This window comes from Gigantopelta aegis, chromosome 1 (genome assembly GCF_016097555.1).
Source record: "Gigantopelta aegis isolate Gae_Host chromosome 1, Gae_host_genome, whole genome shotgun sequence".
Lineage (NCBI taxonomy): Eukaryota > Metazoa > Mollusca > Gastropoda > Neomphalida > Peltospiridae > Gigantopelta > Gigantopelta aegis.
Window position 1 is genome coordinate 40,396,878 of NC_054699.1, and position 23,205 is coordinate 40,420,082.

Genomic DNA, 23,205 nt, shown 5'->3' on the forward strand with positions numbered 1-23,205 from the left:
AAAACAAGAAGCTCACGCATCACAAACTCATCATGTAAGAACAATTAGTAAATTTTTTGTGAATTTATTGATGTACATAACAGTCACAAATTGTACATAATCATGTCGTGCATTCACTAATTTGACTAAATTTGTTACTGTTATACATTGATAAATTCACAAAATATAACCAATACATATATTTCTTAAACTTAAAAACAACACAACTTATTTACTAATAATTACACATAAATTGGTTTATAAATTGTAAATAATCATGTAGCGTAGTGATTAATTGTTAGTTATACGTTGATAAATTTACAAAATATGACAAATACATATATTTCTTAAACTTAAAAACAACACAACTTATTTACTAATAATTACACATAAATTGGTTTATAAATTGTAAATAATCATGTAGCGTAGTGACTAACTGTTACTGTTATACGTTGATAAATTTACAAAATATGACAAATACATATATTTCTTAAACTTAAAAACAACACAACTTATTTACTAACAATTACACATAAATTGGTTTATAAATTGTAAATAATCATGTAGCGTAGTGACTAATTTTACTAAATGTGTTACCGTTATACATTGATAAATTCACAAGGTATGACAAATACATATATTTCTTAAAATTAATAACAACGCAACTTATTTACTAACAAAGAAAGAAACGTTTTATTTAACGACGCACTCAACACACTTTATTTATGGTTATATGGCGTCAGACATATGGTTAAGGACCACACACATTTTGAGAGGAAACCCACTGTCACCACTACATGGGCTACTCTTTCCGATTAGCAGCAAGGGATCTTTTATTTGCGTTTCCCACAGGCAGGATAGCACAAACCATGGCCTTTGTTGAACCAGTTATGGATCACTGGTCAGTGCAAGTGGTTTACACCTACCCATTGAGCCTTGCGGAGCACTCACTCAGGGTTTGGAGTCGGTATCTGGATTAAAAAACCCATGCCTCGACTGGGATCTGAACCCAGTACCTACCAGCCTGTGAACTGGCTGGAGTGAGAAATAGCATAATGAGTGAGCGCTTTACCACTGAGCTACGTCCATCCCCTTTAACACAGATGCTGAAGCCTCCAGATCAATGACAATATCAGGATTAAGCTAACCTCTGTTGTCTTGATAAAAACCTCATCCGTGAGGTTGTGGAACGTTCCATGTATGTGAAACACCTCTTTCACCACCTCCCTGGTGAGAACATGGGTTTGCTGCAAAATAAAAAGAAAGAAAGAAATGTTTTATTTAACGGCGCACTCAAACACATTTTATTTATGGTTATATGGCGTCAGACATATGGTTAAGGACCATACAGATATTGAGAGAGGAAACCCGCTGTCGCCACTTCATAGTCTACTCTTTTCCATTAACAGCAAGGGATCTTTTATATGCACCATCCCACAGACAGGGTAGTAAATACCACGGCCTTTGATATACCAGTTGTGGTACACTGGCCTGAACGAGAAATAGCCCAACGGAGATAGATCCCAGACCGACCGCGCATCAAGCGAGTGCTTTACCACTGGGCTACGTCCCACACTTGCTGCAAATAAATTACATTTAATTTAGTTTAATGTTAAGCTAAGGTGTTTGCTGCAAAATAAATAACATTAAGTTAAAGTGCTTGCTGCAAATAAAGTACATTTAATTCTGTTTAATATTAAAGTTTGTTTTGTTTAGCGACACTACTAGAGCACATGATTAATTAATCATCGGCTATTTCATGTCAAACATTTGGTCATTCTGACTCGTAGTCATCAGAGGAAATCCACTACATTTTTCATATGCACTTTCCCACAGACAGGATAGAACATACCACGGCCTTTAACCAACTGTGGTGCACTGGTTGGAATGAGAGAAAAAAAAACCCAGCTGAATGAATCTACCGAAATCGTTCAATTCAGCGACGCAAGAACCTCAACGTAGCACTTAACAGACTAAGCTAAATCCCACCCCCGTTATATATTAAGTTAGTGTTTGCTTCAAAAATAAATAATTTTTAATTTACAATGTAATCTAATATTAAGTTGAAGCAAAATAAATAACATCACTTTGATATACAGTTAAAAGGTCACACAAAAATATTCCTTAAAAAATAAACATTTAATAACCGACCCACCATTCACCCCCCCCCCCAAACCCCCATTTTTGGGCCCAAGGTATGAAAAAAAAAATTCTTTAACACGGGTTTGTTTTGTTTAATGACACCACTAGAGCACATTGAGTTATTAATCATCGGCTATTGGATGTCAAAAATATGGTCATTTTTGACAGTCTTAGAGGAAACCCGCTACATTTTTCCATTAGTAGCAAGAGATCGTTTATATGCACCATCCCAGAGACAGGATAGCACATACCACGGCCTTTGATATACCAGTCATGGTGCACCGGATGGAACGAGAAATAGGCCAATAGGCCCACCAACGGGGATCAATCCCAAACCGACCGTGCATTAAGCAAGCCTTGACCACTGGGCTACGTCCCGCCCCTTTAAGAAAGGTGCTGAAGCAATGTAAATATATGTATGTATGTAAGATAAAAACAAGATTTGTAAATTTGACTCATGCATATATTTATTTCAGTCTGACATCCACCATCAACCTCCTCCACCCCCCCCCCCCACACCCTTATCTGTCATTTCCCACCCTCTGTGATGTGTGTTCATAAGACTACGAGATGGGGTGATGGGGGTGGGGGTGGGCAACTGTCTCCTAGTGCATTTAAATTAGTCAAAAATCAGTCTACTCTAGCCCGTAGGCCTATGTGTATGTTTAGTGTGATAAGACAGGACACTTTGGAGAAGATTAACAGAAAAAGTCACATCAGACTGAATCCACAGGCTATGATGGCACAAAACAAATTTTAAACTGTGACTACTTGATGTCTTAACATGATTATTTTAACACTTGGTGGAGGGAGGGAGGGAGGGAGAGAGAGAGAGAGAGAGAGAGAGAGAGAGAGAGAGAGAGAGAGAGAGAGAGAGAGAGAGAGAGAGAGAGAGAGAGAGAGAGAGAGAGAGAGAGAGAGAGAGACACACACACAGAGAGAGACACACAGAGAGAGAAACCACTAGAGCACACCGATTTATTAATCATCAGCTATTGGATGTCAAACATGTGGTAATTTCAAAAATATAGGCTTAGAGAGGAAGCCCGCTATATTTTTCCATTAGTTGCAAGGGATCTTTTATATGCACCGTCCCACAGACAGGATAGCATGTACTACGGCCTTTGGTATATCAGTTGTGGTGCACTGGCTAGAACGAGAAATAGCCCAGCGGGCCCACCGATGGGGATCGATCTTAGACCAACTGCACATAAAGTGAGTGGTTTACTCGATGTTGAAAAGGTATTTGTATTAAGTTTAACAGAATGACAAGTAGAAGATGCAGAAAGACAACAAAACTAGATGTCGGAAAGAAGGAAGGAAATGTTTTATTTAACTCAACACATTGTTTATTTACGGTTATATGGTTTCGGACATATAGTTAAGGACCACACAGATATTGAGAGAGAAAACCCGTTGTCGCCACTTCATGGGCTACTCTTTTCGATTAGCATCAAAGGATCTTTTATATACACCATCCCATAGACAAGATAGCACATACTACAGCCTTTGATATACCAGTTGTGGTGCACTGGCTGGAGCGAGATATACTGTAAAATCATTTATTTTCGAGGGGTGTAATTTTCGCGCTAAAAGAAATTAGCCATGTTCGCGGAATTAATATTTCGCGCATCCCTGATTAAACCAAAAAAAATAAAAATTAACAATATTATTATAATGAGTGTTTATACAGTGAACAATTAAGACGATCCAAAAACAATCGTTTGATCGTGTAGGCTTTCTGCCAGATCAAATGATTAGGGTTTCACAGGTAAAGGGCCTCTTTAAGATTAAATAAATGGCTGCTTGTGTTTAGTCGTTATATATAGAAGCGTAGATCGTTTTTAAATCACTACCATCCAAAATGTCTTTACTCTCGTGGTTAAAAAATTGGAATTCTACGGAAAAGACACAAATCCATGTTAAAAGAATTCGGAGGTGACGTAGAGTTAACTGTTCCTTGGGCTAGATCGTTGCTGCATCGGATGGGGTTTGTTAAACGTAAAGGGACAAAAGACGTGAAAAAAATCCCTTGTGATTTCGAGGAGATTAAGAAGGTGTTTCTTAAACGTGTGTCTGATGCCGTGAGTAAAGATTCTATTCCTGACAAGTTGATAATCAACTGGGACCAGACTGGAGTTTCACTCATTCCCGGGGGCGATTGGACAATGGAGCAACGAGGTGCAAAACAGGTGACGATATCGGGCATCGACGACGAACGTTTGGGAATTGTACATTTCTATAATCAGGTTGTCTAGTAACAATTTGGTGATCAAATTAGAATAGATTAATTTTTCACGGGGTTGTAAATATCGCGCTAAATGTTTTTGCGCGAATTGCGCGAAGATTAAGTACCCGCGAAAATAAATGATTTTACAGTAGTCCATGAGCCTCCTGATGGGGATCGATTATCAAGCGAGTACTTTACCACTGGGCTACATTTCACCCCAAAATAGATGTAGGTGTCACCAAAACTTGAGATTTAAAGCATTGTCTTAAGCTTCAGTTTGATGTCATAACCAACACACTAAGCAACTCACTGATCTTTTGGTGTGACCTATATGACAACATAAATCAATATTTGGATAGATGGATAGATGGGAGGTGAGCAAGTGGATAGGTGAGTGTGTTTTTAATGGATGGATGGACAGATGGATGGGTGTGTGGGTGGGTGGGTGTGTGTGTGTGGGTGGGTGTGTGGGTGGGTGGGTGGGTGGGTGGGTGGGTGGGTGGAGGGTGGGTGGGTGGGTGGGTGTGTGGGTGGGTGTGTGGGTGAGTGTGTTTTTAATGGATGGATGGACAGATGGATGGGTGGGTGGGTGGGTGGGTGTGTGGGTGGGTGGTGTGGGGTGGGTGGGTGGGTGGTGTGGGGTGGGTGGGTGGGTGGATGGGTGGGTGGGTGGATGGGTGGGTGGGTGGGTGGGTGTGTGGGTGGGTGTGTGGGTGAGTGTGTTTTTAATGGATGGATGGACAGATGGATGGGTGTGTGGGTGGGTGGGTGTGTGGGTGGGTGGGTGGGTGGGTGGGTGGGTGGGTGGGTGGGTGGGTGGGGGGTGGGTGGGTGGATGGTGGGTGGGTGGATGGGTGGGTGGGTGGGTGGGTGTGTGGGTGGGTGTGTGGGTGGGTGTGTGGGTGAGTGTGTTTTTAATGGATGGATGGACAGATGGATGGGTGGGTGGGTGTGTGGGGGGGGTGGGTGGGTGTGTGGGTGGGTGGGTGGGTGGGTGGGTGGGGTGGGTGGGTGGGGGGTGGGTGGGTGGGTGGGTGGGTGGGTGGGTGTGTGGGTGTGTGGGTGAGTGTGTTTTTAATGGATGGATGGACAGATGGATGGGTGGGTGTGTGGGTGTGTGGGTGTGTGGGTGTGTGGGTGGGTGGGTGGGTTTGTGGGTGGGTGGGTGGGTGGGTGTGTGGGTGTGTGGGTGTGTGGGTGGGGGTGGGTGGGTGGGTGGGTGTGTGGGTGTGTGGGTGGGTGTGTGGGTGTGTGGGTGTGTGGGTGGGTGTGTGGGTGTGTTTTGGATGGCTGAATTTACAAAGCCTGTTATAGTCTTTACTATATATGTTTACTTAATTTACAGTTTGTTTTTGTTTAACGACACCACTAGAGCACATTGATTAATTAATCATCAGCTATTGGATGTCAAATATTGGCAATTCTGACACAGTCATCAGAGGAACCCTGCTACATGTTTTCATTAGCAGCAAGGGATCTTTTATATGCATTTCCCCACAGACAGGATAGCACATACCATGGTCTCTGTCCATTGTCTCCTCCAATATGAATATCTTATTCCAGCCAGTGCACCACGACAGGCTGTGGTATGTGCTATCCTGTCTATGGGATGGTGAATATAAAACATCCATTGCACATCCATTGCTGCCAATCGAAAAAGAGTAGGCCATGAAGTGGCGACAGCGTGTTTCCTGTCACAATATCTGTGTGGTCCAACGCCATATAACTGTAAATAAAATGTGTTAAGTGTGTCGTAAATAAAACATTTCCATTTATCCAATATGAACATTTATTTTTATTTGTATACTTACTTCAAGCAAGAGCTCTTCAGCAACTAGAGTTACTGCCCTTCTTTCTGCCAGAGCTTCACCTGCCGTTTCCCAATCTTCATCATTAGCCTTCAATATTGCACTAAATCAAATAGTGTGTATTAGAACCTTCAATATTGCAGTAATTCAAGTAGTTTGTATTAGAGTCTCCAATATTGCACTAAATGAAATAGTTTGTATTAGAGTCTTCAATATTGCATTACATCAAGTAGTTTGTATTAGTCTTCAATATTGCACTAAATGAAATAGTGCGTATTAGTCTTCAATATTGCACTAAATCAAATAGTGTGTATTAGAGTCTTCAATACTGCACTAAATCAAGTAGTTTGTATTAGAGTCTTCAATATTGCACTAAATCAAGTAGTTTGTATTAGCCTTCAATATTGCACTAAATCAAATAGCGTGTATTAGAGCCTTCAATATTGCACTAAATCAAGTAGTTTGTATTAGAGTCTTCAATATTGCACTAAATCAAATAGCCTGTATTAGTCTTCAATATTGCAATAAATCAAATAGCCTGTATTAGAGCCTTCAATATTGCAATAAATCAAATAGCCTGTATTAGAGCCTTCAATATTGCACTAAATCAAATAGCGTGTATTAGAGTCTTCAATATTGCACTAAATCAAGTAGTTTGTATTAGTCTTCAATATTGCACTAAATCAAGTAGTTTGTATTAGCCTTCAATATTGCACTAAATCAAGTAGTTTGTATTAGCCTTCAATATTGCACTAAATCAAGTAGTTTGTATTAGTCTTCAATATTGCACTAAATGAAATAGTGCGTATTAGTCTTCAATATTGCACTAAATCAAATATCCTGTATTAGAGTCTTCAATACTGCACTAAATCAAATAGCCTGTATTAGAGTCTTCAATATTGCAATAAATCAAATAGCCTGTATTAGAGCCTTCAATATTGCACTAAATCAAATAGTTTGTATTAGAGTCTTCAATATTGCACTAAATCAAATATCCTGTATTAGAGTCTTCAATATTGCAATAAATCAAATAGCCTGTATTAGAGCCTTCAATATTGCACTAAATCAAATAGCCTGTATTAGAGCCTTCAATATTGCACTAAATCAAATAGCGTGTATTAGAGTCTTCAATATTGCACTAAATCAAGTAGTTTGTATTAGTCTTCAATATTGCACTAAATCAAGTAGTTTGTATTAGCCTTCAATATTGCACTAAATGAAATAGTGCGTATTAGTCTTCAATATTGCACTATATCAAATAGCCTGTATTAGAGCCTTCAATATTGCACTAAAGCAAATAGTTTGTATTAGTCTTCAATATTGCACTAAATCAAGTAGTTTGTATTATAGTCTTCAATATTGCACTAAATCAAGTAGTTTGTATTATAGTCTTCAATACTGCACTAAATCAAGTAGTTTGTATTAGAGTCTTCAATATTATATTCACAAAGTTTGCGAATGTTATTATTTTGTTGTTGTTATTGTTTTTGTTGTTCATACCCCAATGAACCTAAAAGAAATATCAGACAACTCTTAAAAGAACTAACATGGACCTACTCTTAAAAGAACCAACATGGATCTACTCTTAAAAGAACCAACATGGATCTACTCTTAAAAGAACCAACATGGACCTACTCTTAAAAGAACCAACATGGATCTACTCTTAAATGAACCAACATGGATCAATTCTTAAACGAAAAAAAACATGGATCTATTCTTAAATGAACCAACATGGATCTATTCTTAAATGAACCAACATGGATCTACTCTTAAAAGAACCAACATGGACCTACTCTTAAAAGAACCAACATGGATCTACTCTTAAAAGAACCAACATGGATCTACTCTTAAAAGAACCAACATGGATCTACTCTTAAAAGCACCAACATGGATCTACTCTTAAATGAACCAACATGGATCTATTCTTAAATGAACCAACATGGATCTACTCTGAAATGAACCAACATGGATCTACTCTGAAATGAACCAACATGGATCTACTCTTAAAAGAACCAACATGGATCTACTGTTTAAATGAACCAACATGGATCTACTCTTAAATGAACCAACATGGATCTACTCTTAAATGAACCAACATGAATCTACTCTTAAATGAACCAACATGGATCTACTCTTAAATGAACCAACATGAATCTACTCTTAAATGAACCAACATGGATCTACACTTAAATGGACCAACATAGATCTACTCTTAAATGAACCAACACAGATCTATCGTTGTCACCTTTGCATGTCTCGCTCATAATGGTGAATGCCCGGCTCTATGCAACGGAGAAGGAAATCATCCACAAAGTCTTCAACCAGCTTTCGAACCTGAAATGTTTAAAAATTAAAGTGGCAAATATAACAAAGGAAAATTGAAATATTTAAAAACCAAAAACCAAGGTCAAAGTAAATTATTTTAGTCTAATAAGAGCAAGCTGTTGAGAGGCACATCAACTAAGGCTTAGTATCAGAGCTTGTCGTCCTAAACCAAAATCAGGAGCAATCACCTTTTATAAACCTGCTACATTTTTACATCAATAGCAAGGGATCTTTTATATGCATCATCACACAGACAAGATAGCATTTAACCACGACCTTTGATATACCAGTTGTGATGCACTGGCTGGACCGAGAGATAGCCAAGTGGGTCCACTGACGGGGGATCGATCCCAGACCAGCCATGCATCAAGCGAACGCTTTACCACTGGGCTATGTCCCGCCTCCCAAAATCAATAGAAACAACCTATTATATAAAGAAAAGTTTGTTTTATTTAACGACACCACTAGAGCACATTGATTTTTTATCTTATCATTGGCTATTGGACGTCAAACATATGGTCATTCTGACACTTGTTTTTTTAGAGGAAATCCGCTGTCTCTTTTACAACAGGCAGCAAGGGATCTTTTATTTGCGCTTCCAACAGGCAGGACAGCACAAACCATGGCCTTTGTTGAAGCAGTTATCGATCACTGGTCGGTGCAAGTGGTTTTACACCTACCCATTGAGCCTTGCGGAGCACTCACTCAGGGTTTGGTATCTGGATTAAAAATATCATGCCTCGACTGGGATCTGAACCTAGTACCTACCAGCCTGTAGACCGATGGCCTAATCACGACGCTACCGAGACAAGTACAACAAACTGTATAAAGTTATGTTGCATACTGAAACTATCTCACTAAATTTGTGACTTATGTATTCAGCATTATTTGGTAACCCATTTAAAGTATTTTCTATATTCTGTAAAGAACCATGTAACTAGAACTTACAATAACATAGTCACCAAGCTGCGAGTTGGCGTATGATTCCAAACCCAGTTCTCCATTGTACGGCTTCAACTTGGTGTGGTAGTCACGATTAACGTCTTCTCTGAAAGAAAAAGAAAGTTAATTATGTTTTATTTAACGACACTCAACACATTTTAATTTAGTTTCTCTGAAAATAAAATAAATATATCTGCATTACAAGCAATAAGAAATCCTAAACTATTGGGGGATTTTCTTTAAAGTCACAGACCACAGTTTAATTATCGGCTATTGGATGTCAAATATTTGGTAATTTTGACATATACAGTCTTAAGAGAGGAAACCTGCTTTATTTTTCCATTAGAAGAAAGGGATCTTTTATAAGCACCATCCCACAGACATAATACAACACACCACGGCCTTTGATATACCAGTTGTGGTGCACTGGCTGGAACGGGAAATAGCTCAATGGGCCCACCAACGGGGTTCGATCCCAGACCAACTGCACATCAGACGAGTGCTTAACCACTGAGCTACCTCCCAGCCCTGTAATCTTCAGGGGTAACTCATTATATTTTCCATTAGTAATTAAGGATCTTTTACATGCAATTTACCACAGACAGGACAGCACATACCATAGCCATTGATATACACTGTGAGGCAATGGTAGGAATGGTGAAAAAAACAATGGTTTCACCTCAAGCACATCAGGTAAATACTCTACCAACTGAGCTAAATTCTGTTCCACCAGAATAAATAAAAACATCTTCCTTCACTACGAACCTTAGCTTCCAAATGCGATGAATTGCGTACGGCATGTCCGCCACCTGCTGCTTGACATACGAATCAGGGGAGCGAACTGAGCGGAAACTGGATTCCCCTGGAGTTACTGGAAGAGTTACTTCTCCAAATTCACTATCTGTTGAACAGAAATAAAACATATGGAATTAATTTGTTTTATCGTTTTCATGGTAAAAAGATTCATAAACTGGTACCGTATATCTCCACCTGTAATTCGACCCTGCCTATAAGTCGAGTCACTTATTTCAAACCCCGAAAAATATTTATTGCCCCAGATATTTATATATTGATAATGTCAGGGTTGGGCCTGACATAATTATCTTACAATAGATCCATAAATATAAAGTGCATTCAATAAAAATTACTTGTTAATGGAAACAGTCAAATTTGGAACATAAAATTAATGACAGAATAAATATATAATAAAAGAGAAATTAAACAGCTAGACAGAGAGAAAAGAAAATCTGTATTTCCAAATATAGAAAACAAACGTTAATGGCTTTTAGAAAACTTTTTTTTTATTGACCCATTTATAAGTCAACCCATAAAAAATTACCAATAAATATTAATTAAGTGGACGGTTGTGTTAGCGTATAAGATCAGTTCGCCGTTCCATGACACATTTTATAACCAAAAAAATAATGTTATAAAAATTAAATTGTAAAATGAACACATTTGAGTATAAACATTGGGATAATTCAACAATAAAAACTTGCAATATCTTCCCCAAAATGCTATTATTTTTAATGTAATTTTCTTACCTCCTTATAATGAATGAATGAATGAATGTTTAACGACACCCCAGCACGAAAAATGCATTGGCTATTGGGTGTCAAACTATGGTAATGCAAACAAATAAAGTGATGACCAACATCAATATAAAAATTCAAGATTTAAATTAAAAAAACACAATGTAAAGAACTGTGCAAAAATACAAATATCACAAATAGATACTGACTTTTACTCAAAATTTCAATTGTGCTGTATTGGCCATTCTCAAAGAGAATGTTACACCCCTGCACCATGGTGAGGTTACAGCACGCACTACCTCCTTATAAGTTGACCCCCTAAGTTATAAAATAATATTTTGACTAATAAAACTTGACCTATGGGTGAAGATATACGGTAATTACTAGCAGCAGAATATAGGGAAATATGACATTTAGATAACAGAACTAGCATATAAATTGCCATGGTCAGGAGCATCACCGATGACACTTTTGCGCCACTGGGCAAGACAAATTTATTTCGATTATGGTTAAAAATATCTTGGTACATGTCAAAGTGGGATGTAACACATCGACGTCACATGACGACATCTTCGACTGACACTACAACCTTACCAGAACTTCAAACAAACAAGTTAAATGATATAAATTAAGATTGATTATGGGTAATCAATAGTATATTAAACTCCATACCATTTCGTATCATGTTTATGTCCCTCGTGAAATAATTTTCGTGGTCACTCGCTAAAGCTCGTGACAACTGAAAATTATTTCACTCGGAACATAAACATGATACAAAATGGAAGCTTGTTTAATATCCTACAGCAAAATAACAATTCAGTCAAATTTGCTGTAAAAGTAACTTCTTTTTTTCAAATGCTTTAAGCTGGCTCAAAACTGCCATTGGTGAACAGTTTTTCACATGCTGCAATTTAAAAAAAAAAGCTCTGGGTGACAATTTCTTAAGTTTAAGCCCTGAGCTTATTTTAAAGTTTATTTTGTTTAATGACACCAGTAGAGCACATTGATTTATTAATCTTCGGCTATTGGGTGTCAAACAATTGGTATTTTTGTCGTATAGTCTTAGAGAGAATATCCACTACATTTTTCCATAAGTAGCAAGGGGTCTTTTATATGCACCATACCATGGCTTTTGATGTACCAGTCGTGATGCACTGGCTGGAATGAGAAATAGCCCAATGGTCCCACCAATGGGGATCGATCCCAGACTGACCATGCATCAAGCAAGCGATTTACCACTGGCTACATCACTTCCCACCCCCACCCACACCCACACCCCCAAGATAGATAAGAAACATACTGGGCAAAATTTACAAACTTAGCATGAAACAAAATAATTTTTTAAATGCTTATATAAACACCTAATAATATGTTTAAGGAAAACAAGCTTTGGATGCATGTATAAAAAATACACTGATTTCCTCAAACAAATTTACTAATAATAAGAATAAAAAATAAAATAAAATATATATACATGCATGTATATTAATTTGATATTACATACATAATTATATTTACTTGTGACATGAAGGTATAAATTTGATATTTAATAAATAAGAAACAGAAACAGTCTTCATAAAAAAAAAAATAATAGTAATAATCACATAATTTTATTATTATTTAATTGTGTTAAAGGGACAGACCCTAGTTTCAACCCGTGAAAATCAACACTAAGTTTAGTTAAAGGGACAGACCCTAGTTTCAACCCGTGAAAATCAACACTAAGTTTAGTTAAAGGGACAGACCCTAGTTTCAACCCGTGAAAATCAACACTAAGTTTAGTTAAAGGGACAGACCCTAGTTTCAACTCGTGAAAATCAACACTAAGTTTAGTTAAAGGGACAGACCCTAGTTTCAACTCGTGAAAATCAACACTAAGTTTAGTTAAAGGGACAGACCCTAGTTTCAACCCGTGAAAATCAACACTAAGTTTAGTTAAAGGGACAGACCCTAGTTTCAACTCGTGAAAATCAACACTAAGTTTAGTTAAAGGGACAGACCCTAGTTTCAACTCGTGAAAATCAACACTAAGTTTAGTTAAAGGGACAGACCCTAGTTTCAACCTGTGAAAATCAACACTAAGTTTAGTTAAAGGGACAGACCCTAGTTTCAACCCGTGAAAATCAACACTAAGTTTAGTTAAAGGGACAGACCCTAGTTTCAACCCGTGAAAATCAACACTAAGTTTAGTTAAAGGGACATACCCTAGTTTCAACCCGTGAAAATTAACACTAAGTTTAGTTAGTCTACAACCCTGTAACACATTTGGATAAAGTTACAATTGAGTGCAACGTGAGTCTGTGACTTTGAAATGGTGAAATACCCTCTAAAAATAGATCAAACCTCTACTCCATAACTGTTACTTCTCAGACGCACGTGCGTTTTTAAAAATATGAGAAATGCATTTTAAGATATTAAAAACACCAGGATGGCCAAAACACTTCGAATGTACAGAAATGGATAATCTCAACAATAAAATCTAAGTAAAGTATGATTTCAGTTATCAAAAAAGGGCTCTAATAGTCAAAAATATTCCTTAGTGTTTATAAACTAGGGTATGTCGCTTTAATTGATGCCATGAAGAACAGGAAGAGAAGGTTTTGTGGGTGATGGACTTATTTAAAAATTGTCTGCACCCAACCACTGACCATTGGTGTGATATAGTTCCTGGAATAAGCCTCTTATGAAGTCTTTTATAGATACCGACACTTGCTATTACCGGTACCATGCACATACAAAGCGATGCACTCAACACATTTTATTTACGGTTGTATGGCATCAGATATGTACATACATGTACCATGGGGCCTAGTGGTAAAGTGCTCGCTTCATATGTGTTGCCTACTTTAAAAAAAAAAAAAAGTAATGGATCTTTCATATGTATTTTTCCACACAGGATAGCACAAACCACAGCCCTTGAAATACAGCATGCAGCAAATGGCTGGAATCGGGGGGTGGGGGTGGGGGGGGGGGGGGGGGTGGGGGGGGGACAGGAGAACCTTACAGACACACACACAAAACAAGATGACTAGTGAGGTACATGATTCAACCCTTTGATGGAGAAGCAGACAGATTGTTCAATGTACAGTCAAACCTGTCGTAAGCGGTCACACAAGGGAGTAGATAAAAGTGGCCACTTAAGACAGGTGGCCGCTGATTACAGGTTGTGACATATAGTCTTTAAACATATGTTGTTATTTCTTGTTTTCGCATTTTTACCGCTAATTAATGGATGTGCGCATCACAGTTTACTATAAATAAACTTTTGACATGTCGCCTCCTTCAGGAAAAACTGCAACTGGAATGTATTAAATTAACCCTTCTCAACAAGTTTGTTTTCCCTTTCCATTTAATTATTTAATTTCTACTTCATGCGGTGTATTGTCATAGTAAGTGAATCTACAAATGTCAAGCGTAGCCTGCCCAGAGGCAATTAGATGCTTTCCATAGTCATACTTTCTTAATTGATACACAGTAAAGATGTCGGGACTGAATGGGTACTAGTATTCCTGAAGGTGTGAAGATAGGTTATTTGCTGCACCTTATCACTGTTGTTAAATATCCCTTTTATATAATAGGAAACATTTCATGTGGCCACTTATTTTAGCAATTTGGGATCTGATTTGGGTGGCCGCTGGCTGCATAACACAGGTGACCGCTTATTACAGGTGCATTTACATTATAAATCGTTTGGGCGGGGAAAAAAGTGGCCGCTTAAAGCAGGCGACCGCTGAATACAGGTGGCCGCTAGGACAGGTTTGACTGTATTATGATTATGATTTAACACGTAAGATTATGGCCCGGATAAGGATTTTCAGTGATGCATAGAAAGTACGTCACAGTGACCTAGTTACTGTACGCGACACACCAACATCCCAAGTTGTTGTACATATTCATGCAAGGTTTAATGATACTATATCAACTGATAATTAGGAAGATATGGCCCGACAAGGATTGTGCAGTAATGCGTGAAAAGTAAGTCACAGTGACCTAGTTATGTACATAACCCACTGCCATCCCATGTTGTGCTTGCATATAAGGTTTGATAAACCTATATCAATTGAAAAGGAAGATATGTCCTGGACAAAGATTTCCCTTAATGTTCAGTAATCCATGAAAAGTAGGTCACAGTGACCTAGTTATGTACATAACCCACTGCCATCCCAAGTTATACTTGCATACAAGGCTTGATGATCCTATATGAATTGATAAGGAAGTTTTGGAACGGACAAGGATTTCCTTTAATGTTCAAAGCATGAAAAGTAGGTCACAGTAACCTAGTTATGTATAGAACCCACCACCATCCCAAGTTGTACTTGCAAACAAGGTTTGATGATCATATATGAACTGATAAGGAAGATGTGGCCCAGACAAGATTTTCTGTAATGTTCAGTAATGCGTGAAAAGTAGGTCACAGTGACCTAGTTATGTCCACAACCCACTTTCATCACAAGTTGTATCTGTATACAAGGTTTGATAATCCTACATGAATTGATAAGGAAGATAATATGTCTCGAACAAGGATTTCCTTCAATGTTCAATGTGTGAAAAGTGCATGTAGGTCACAGTGACCTAGTTATGTATAAAACCCACTGCCATCCCAAGTTGCATTTGCATACAAGGTTTGATGATCCTATATCAATCGATTTGAAAGATATTCCCAAGAAATGAAACGTTAATTTTATGGACGTACAGACGACAATGCCATTCATCATTATTATTATTATCATAATACGACCCATGAAAAACTCGTACAAAAACACACTCAACGCATAAATATGTTATGCCTTGCATACAATAGTACATCTGCATACAAACATGGCTAGGCGACGAACACAACACATACCGTGTACTGTTGTGAGAGTGGGTCAATATTATAAATATTCTATAGTTACTGCATACATTTACGGTGAATGCCAGCATTATGTACACGTATTTACTTTCTACTCGGTTACACTGGCACAACTCAGAACCTACAGGGAATGTATTTATTCGGCACACTCATTCATACACAAGTACAATGTACCTTTGTTATCACTTAGAATCTGGTTCTATTTATACTGGGCATTCATTCATTTGTTTGTTTGTTTGTTCATTCACTTCCCCGTTTGTGGGCCCATTGGGCTATTTCTCGTCCCAGCCAGTACATCACGACTGGTATACCAAAGGTTGTGGTATGTGTTATCCTGTCTGTGGGATGTTTGACATCCAATAGCAGATGATTAATAAATCAATGTGCTCTAGTGGTGCTGTTAAACAAAACTAACTTTGTTCTTTCATTCATTCACATAATTATATGCATTCATTCTTATTCTTTCATTCATTCACACAATTATATGCATTCATTCTTATTATTCTTTCATTCATTCACACAATTATATGCATTCATTCTTGTCCAATCATTCACTAATTTGTTCTTCCATTCATCCATTTGTTCATTCATTTCTTTCATTCATTCTTTCTTTCTTCCATTTATTCATTCATTCATTCATTCATTCATCACTAATTTGTTCTTCCATTCATCCATTTGTTCATTCATTTCTTTCATTCCTTCTTTTTCTTTCTTCCATTTATTCATTCATTCATTCATTCATCACTAATTTGTTCATTCATTCATTCATTCTTTCTTTCTTTCTTTCTTTCTTTCTTCCATTCATTCATTCATCACTAATTTGTTTATTCATTCATTCTTTCTTTCTTCTATTCATTCATTCATTCATTCATCACTAATTTGTTCATTTATTCAGTCAGTCAGTTAGTCATCAGGTGTTTTTGTTAATGCATAGCAATTATTGTCTCAAATACTTCTGTGTACATACATTAGTGCATGCACCTATGACAAGGAAATGGTTTATTTAATGACGCACTCAACACATTTTATTTATGGTTATATGGCGTCCGACATATGGTTAAGGACCACACAGATATTGAGAGAAGAAAGCTGCTGTCGCCACTTCATGGGCTACTCTTTTTGATTTGATTAGCAGCAAGGGATCTTTAATATACACCATCCCACAGACAGGATAACACATACCATGACCTTTGATATACCAGTCGTGGTGCACTGGCTGGAGCAAGAAATAGCCACCCATCCATCCATCCTTAGATCTATCCATCCATCCATCCATCCATCAAAAACTAACCCACCGACCCACCCATTCATCCATCAAAAACCAACCCACTGACCCACCCATTCATCCATTCATCCATCCATCAAAAACCAACCCACTGACCCACCCATTCATCCATCAAAAACCAACCCACCGACCCACCCATTCATCCATTCATCAAAAACCAACCTACTGACCCACCCATTCATCCATCCGTCCATCAAAAACCAACCCACCGACCCACCCATTCATCCATCAAAAACCAACCCACTGACCCACCCATTCATCAAAAACCAACCTACTGACCCACCCATTCATCCATCCATCAAAAACCAACCCACTGACCCACCCATTCATCCATCCGTCCATCAAAAACCAACCCACCGACCCACCCATTCATCCATCCATCAAAAACCAACCCACTGACCCACCCATTCATCCATCCATCCATCCATCAAAAACCAACCCACTGACCCACCCATTCATCCATTTATTCATCCATTAATCCATCCAACCATCCATGAACATGTACCTTCATTTAACTTTGTGTACTGTGCAGTGTAATATTGATTGCCCCTGTTCTGATGTGTGTGTGTGTTATAGAATCCAGTTCTGTTCCACTTACACGTGACAATATTAAAGACAAGCTGTTTAGTTCTACTTAAAGGGACATTCCTGGGTTTGCTGCAATTTTAAAGATGCTATCGACTAACAAGAGACTTTTTGACGACTGTAATTACATACTAAATATGTTTTTTTGCATAAAATATTAGTGGCTGTATATTAAACGTGTTTCTAATCATTTTTAATATTTGTACTAGGTTAAATTTCATTTTATTTCCTAAAAAAGATTTTTTCGTATGTACGAAATTATTTGAAGACAAAATCCAGTTTGGGCTTCTTACAAATTTTAAGACGAGCAGAAACACACTGAATATAGAGACACTGATATTCTAAACAAGAAAATATATTTAATATGTAAGTTTAATTGTAGAATTATTTTATTAGTCGGAAACATCTTACAATGCAGCAAATTCAGGAATGTCCCTTTAAGAGAAACATCTTACAATGCAGCAAACTCAGGAACGTCCCTTTAAGAGAAACATCTTACAATGCAGCAAACTCGGGAACGTCCCTTTAAGAGAAACATCTTACAATGCAGCAAACTCAACGTCCCTTTAAGAGAAACATCTTACAATGCAGCAAACTCGGGAACGTCCCTTTAAGAGAAACATCTTACAATGCAGCAAACTCGGGAACGTCCCTTTAAGAGAAACATCTTACAATGCAGCAAACTCGGGAACGTCCCTTTAAGAGAAACATCTTACAATGCAGCAAACTCGGGAACGTCCCTTTAAGGCTATGAGTGTTACATGTATTAACTTTCTTACACTATTATCATTATCTTTGATTATAAATACAATGTTCATTCTGTTAGTAAAAAACAATTATTATACAATTTTAATTAATGACCAATACCGACTTGCAGTTCATTCAAAGAACCTCAATTTTTATAAGAATAGTTTGTAATTTTTTGTGAATTTATTGTGAATTTATTGACAAATAACAGTCACAAATTGTATAAACTTGCACAGCCCCTATAGTTGGCATACGTTTTGTGATTTACAAGCTAATTTTGAAACTGACCAGCACGTCCATAAAGGAATGACAAAACACATTTTCTTTTCTTTTTTAAAGTGAATTTATTACTAAAACAAAGTGTAAATAAAAGCTATAAAGTAAAAATGTAATACAAAATAACAATAACAATAATATTATTAATATACAATTTTTTTCTTATTTTTTTTCTCTCCCTCTAAAACTGTAAATCACAAAACATTATGTCAACTTGAGTCATACACTGTTTGTTTCGTCCTAATAATTAGACAAGACTAGAAGATATTTTTTAAAAATTCTTAACATGGTAAAAAATACTGGAAAAATATTGTTAAAATAACTTTTAAAATTCATCGGAGACAAACTTTCAATTAAGTCATAAACAGTACTTTGAGAAAATTTTCAGATGAAATTCCCTTCATAGTTATGGGAAATCCCGTCTATATTTAACATCAGAAAGGCGCTCAGATTAATCGTGAAATTTAAGAAAAACTCTTACGGATTCTAAAAAAATATTTTAAAAATTCGTACATGTATATTTAGTAGCAACTCTTAGAATTCTAAGAATTTTTTACACAGTAAATCATAAAATATTATTGATTTTAAAATTTATCAAAATCCAAATAAGTGATATATTAGTTTATAAGTTTTAGGATCAGCTAAAATAAAGTTTTTAACAAATCTTGACATTAAACACCTTATATACAGGCATCTTGAATTTAGTAGAAAATTGCAGTAATGTACATGCTAACTAACTATTGTTGTTTGCTAGCCTTTTGGTTTAATCAGTTGTATGTAATCATTGTTGCGAGTTCAGTTAATCATAGACAAAACAATCGCAAATTTTTTTGGAACAGTCTGTTGTATGTCTCTTTAAATTTAGCGTCATTAAATATTAGCAGCTTATATGACCTCACTAAATTCACTAACATTTCCTGATTTACAGTATATAAGAATTCTTAAAGTAGGCACTTAAAAATCTTTATAAATACTGGCCTGGACAAAAACCTTGTTTTATTCTAATATGAATATGTGACCTACTATTTTAGATACTTAAATAAACTTACAGACTAGCCAAAATGTTAAGTTTTTAAAAGAAATTGCCAAAAATAACATCCAACCTCTGTACGAAGTGTCTTGCAATTACTTAGCAATTTGTTTAATAGAAAAGTAGAATGACCAACATCACAACCTGTGCCCCATGACTTGTGTATCAAAGATCATGACATGTGCTGTCCCGTCTGTGGGAAAGTGTATATAAAAGACACCTTGCTGTCAAAAGTAACCTATGCGACAGTGGTAGGTGTCCTGTTTTATTGCCCATATGGTTTAAAATTATTTTGGTAAATATCAAAGTGATACGTCTCACTAGAACGCCAAGTGGGACGTAACATTGTGCAACATCATCGATTGGCGCATTACAACCTTACAATGTCAACCAAACGAGTCGAGTGATATAAATTAAGATTGATTATGGGTAATAAACAAAATATAAAACTCGAAACCATTTCGTATCATGTTTATGTCCCTCGTGAAATAATTTTCACTGTTATTCACTGAAGCTCATGACAATTGAAAATTATTTCACTCGGGACATAAACATGATACGAAATGGAAGCTTGTTTAATATCCTGTAAGTATTATGTAGACCAAGTGTTCCAGTAACCATGTGTATAAAAAAACCCGAAAAAACCCCAGACAACATTGTTTTGTTTAACGACACCACTAGAGCACATTGATTTATTAATCATTGGCTATTGGATGTCAAATATATGGTAATTTTGACACAGTCATAAGAGAGGAAACCTGCTACAATTTACATTAGAGCACACCGATTTAATAATTATTCCTAATTCGATATCAAACATTTGTTAATTTTTAAATATACATGTAGTTTTAGAGAGGAAATCTGCTACACTTTTTCATTAGTAGCAAAGGATCTTTCATATGCACCATCACACAGACAGGATAGCACATACCTCTGCCTTTCATATACCATTTGTGCTGCACTGGCTGGAACGAGATATATAACCATGTGTAAGACACCTACCGTAATAACAGCTGTAGACGTAGTTTAGAAGACGGAAATAGCAATGGACGAAGAAACCGAAAACACTGCGGTGTTTAAATGTAGAAATATAATGTGAGAAATTTGGTAAATACCAGGCTTTCTGTCAGAAAATAATTTAAGGCAGTGTTTCTGCCAGAAAGAAAATTTTGGATATGGCGCTATATGTAATTGAATGCAACCACAGTCAACAGGTGGTATGGGGGGCCTCCACTGAAAGAAAATGGGTTACATTTAGTGTGAGGGTTAAGAAAATCATACAGCAATATCATAGAGTAATTAATTTTGTCAAAAGGTTAACTTAAAAAAAAAAAAAAAAAAAAAAAAAAAAAAATGTTGGGTATGGCGCCATACCCATTTTACCCTTATGCAGAAACACTGAGAGGGTATGTAATAAAAACAAACCAGATGATAACAGATGATAACAGATGATAAGTGCCCCTACTAGGAAGTTATGGGTTTGAAATGTCTTAAAATTAGACAGTGTGTTACATGTACTTTGACAAATTTTAAACATGCAGTTCTCTTAATACAGTAAAACCTCTCTAAACCGGACCCTCTGTAAACTGGAATTCCCTCATAACCGGACATTTATCACAGTCCTTTTTTAAAAATCGGTACAGAACTTCACCTCTCTAAACCAGATACCTCTTAACACCGGACATTTGACTTGGTATAGAAAGTGTCCGGTTTAGAGGGGTTTCACTGTATAGCCTATGTAATTTTACCCTCCATATACCCCTCTGACTGAAACCCTGAATTCTGTTTGAAAATGTTTAGACATATTAAAGGGACATTCCTGATTTTGCTGCAATTTTTAAGATGTTATCGACTAACAGATACTTTTTAACGATTGTAATTACATATCAAATATATTTTTCTGCATAAAATATTAGTGGCTGTATATTAAATGTGTTTCTGATCGTTCTAATGTTTATACTAGCGTAAATTTCATTTTATTTCCTAAAATATTTTTTTTCATACATACGAAATTATTTGAAGACAAAATCCAGTTTGGGCTTCTTACAAATATTAAGACCAGAAACACATTGAATATATAGACACTGATATTCTAAACAAAAAAATATATTTAATATATATAAGTTTAATTGTAGAATATTTTATTAGTCGGAAACATTTTACAATGCAGCAAACTCAGGAATGTCCCTTTAAACATTTTAACTTGGTAATTCACCAAACTAAAGAATAAATACTGTTATTTGTATTAAACGTCATCAAACAACAAGTCAATCTCATCTGTATAAGTATTATAAAGTCCAACAATTACTATGAATAAAAACAGTATCATATAACAATAAAGAATTTGCATAGGTAAAAATCTACAACAAAGTTGTTAAACATCAAAGAAGAATATCGTAACAAAATACATCATGACTGTGTATAACAGTTATTATTTAAAATAGACATACATGTGTGTATATCGCAAAATTGCAAAAACTATTTACTGAACAAAGTTTTTAAAAATATTAAAAAAATTATTTATAAAACCATAAATATAATAATTGCATCAACTAGAAATGCTACAATTTGGTTTACAATAATATCGTAACTATGGTTACATGTGTACACTAGGGTTTATTAAGCTGTCATCAATCAAAATTTAATCTGAATTGCATGAAGCTGAATATTTGGCGAATATAAATAGAGGTTAATTACCCTCTGTGTTTCGGTATCATCAATATCATATATTAGGAATACAAATTGTATTATGCGAGCCTCTGGCAAGCATAATACATTATTTGTATTCCTAATATATGATATTGACGACATCGAAACACACGAGGGTAATAATCTCTTTATCATATAATCTCAAGCTTAATACAGCATGTTTTTGTAAACTGTACACACAACTTTAATTGCAGTCAACTATTACTAATTTCTTACATATAAATTTATTACTTCTTCCAACGGCCAAACAAATGTATTTATACGTATAATCTGTAATTTCAATGGATGGTGGATAGCACGAAAGAATATGGGCAGCCTAAAACATTCAGACCCAACATGAAACGAAACTGGTAACTGTACCTCATGCAGAATGTCAACTTCACGTTAGAAAACAACATCTGTGACAGTTAATTACATAATGATGCAGCCGAACAGTTAACAGGCAAAATGTCAACACTAAACACTGACCATTTTCCAATTACGTACAAAAGCTGTAACTGCTACTAAACAACAATCCTGCATGTACTAGCTTAGGAATTCGTCTCCCACAGCGATTTAAAAAAAAAGAATTGCCATGGGTTAAATGGCGACTTTTACCCTGTCTACATCAATTTTTAAAAAAGTGACATTAGCAGCAAATAAACATGACTGCATGAAAGGTTATTTTGCTGTATGTAAAAATGTTATACACTGGCAGATGAAAGAAAGAAATGTTTTATTTAATGATACACTCAACACATTTTAATTACGGTTATATGGCGTC

General features: G+C 36.3%; 1 protein-coding gene across 1 annotated transcript in view; it reads right to left on the reverse strand.

The window, feature by feature from the left end:
* Positions 1-23,205, reverse strand: part of LOC121374984 — a 91,659-nt gene that overhangs the window by 56,538 nt on the left and 11,916 nt on the right. The window contains exons 6-10 of the mRNA XM_041502165.1: positions 10,192-10,327; positions 9,433-9,532; positions 8,405-8,493; positions 6,163-6,262; positions 1,128-1,226 (exon numbers count right to left, since the gene is read on the reverse strand). Coding sequence (XP_041358099.1) covers positions 1,128-1,226; positions 6,163-6,262; positions 8,405-8,493; positions 9,433-9,532; positions 10,192-10,327 — 524 coding nt within the window. The remainder of the gene's footprint in view (positions 1-1,127; positions 1,227-6,162; positions 6,263-8,404; positions 8,494-9,432; positions 9,533-10,191; positions 10,328-23,205) is intronic.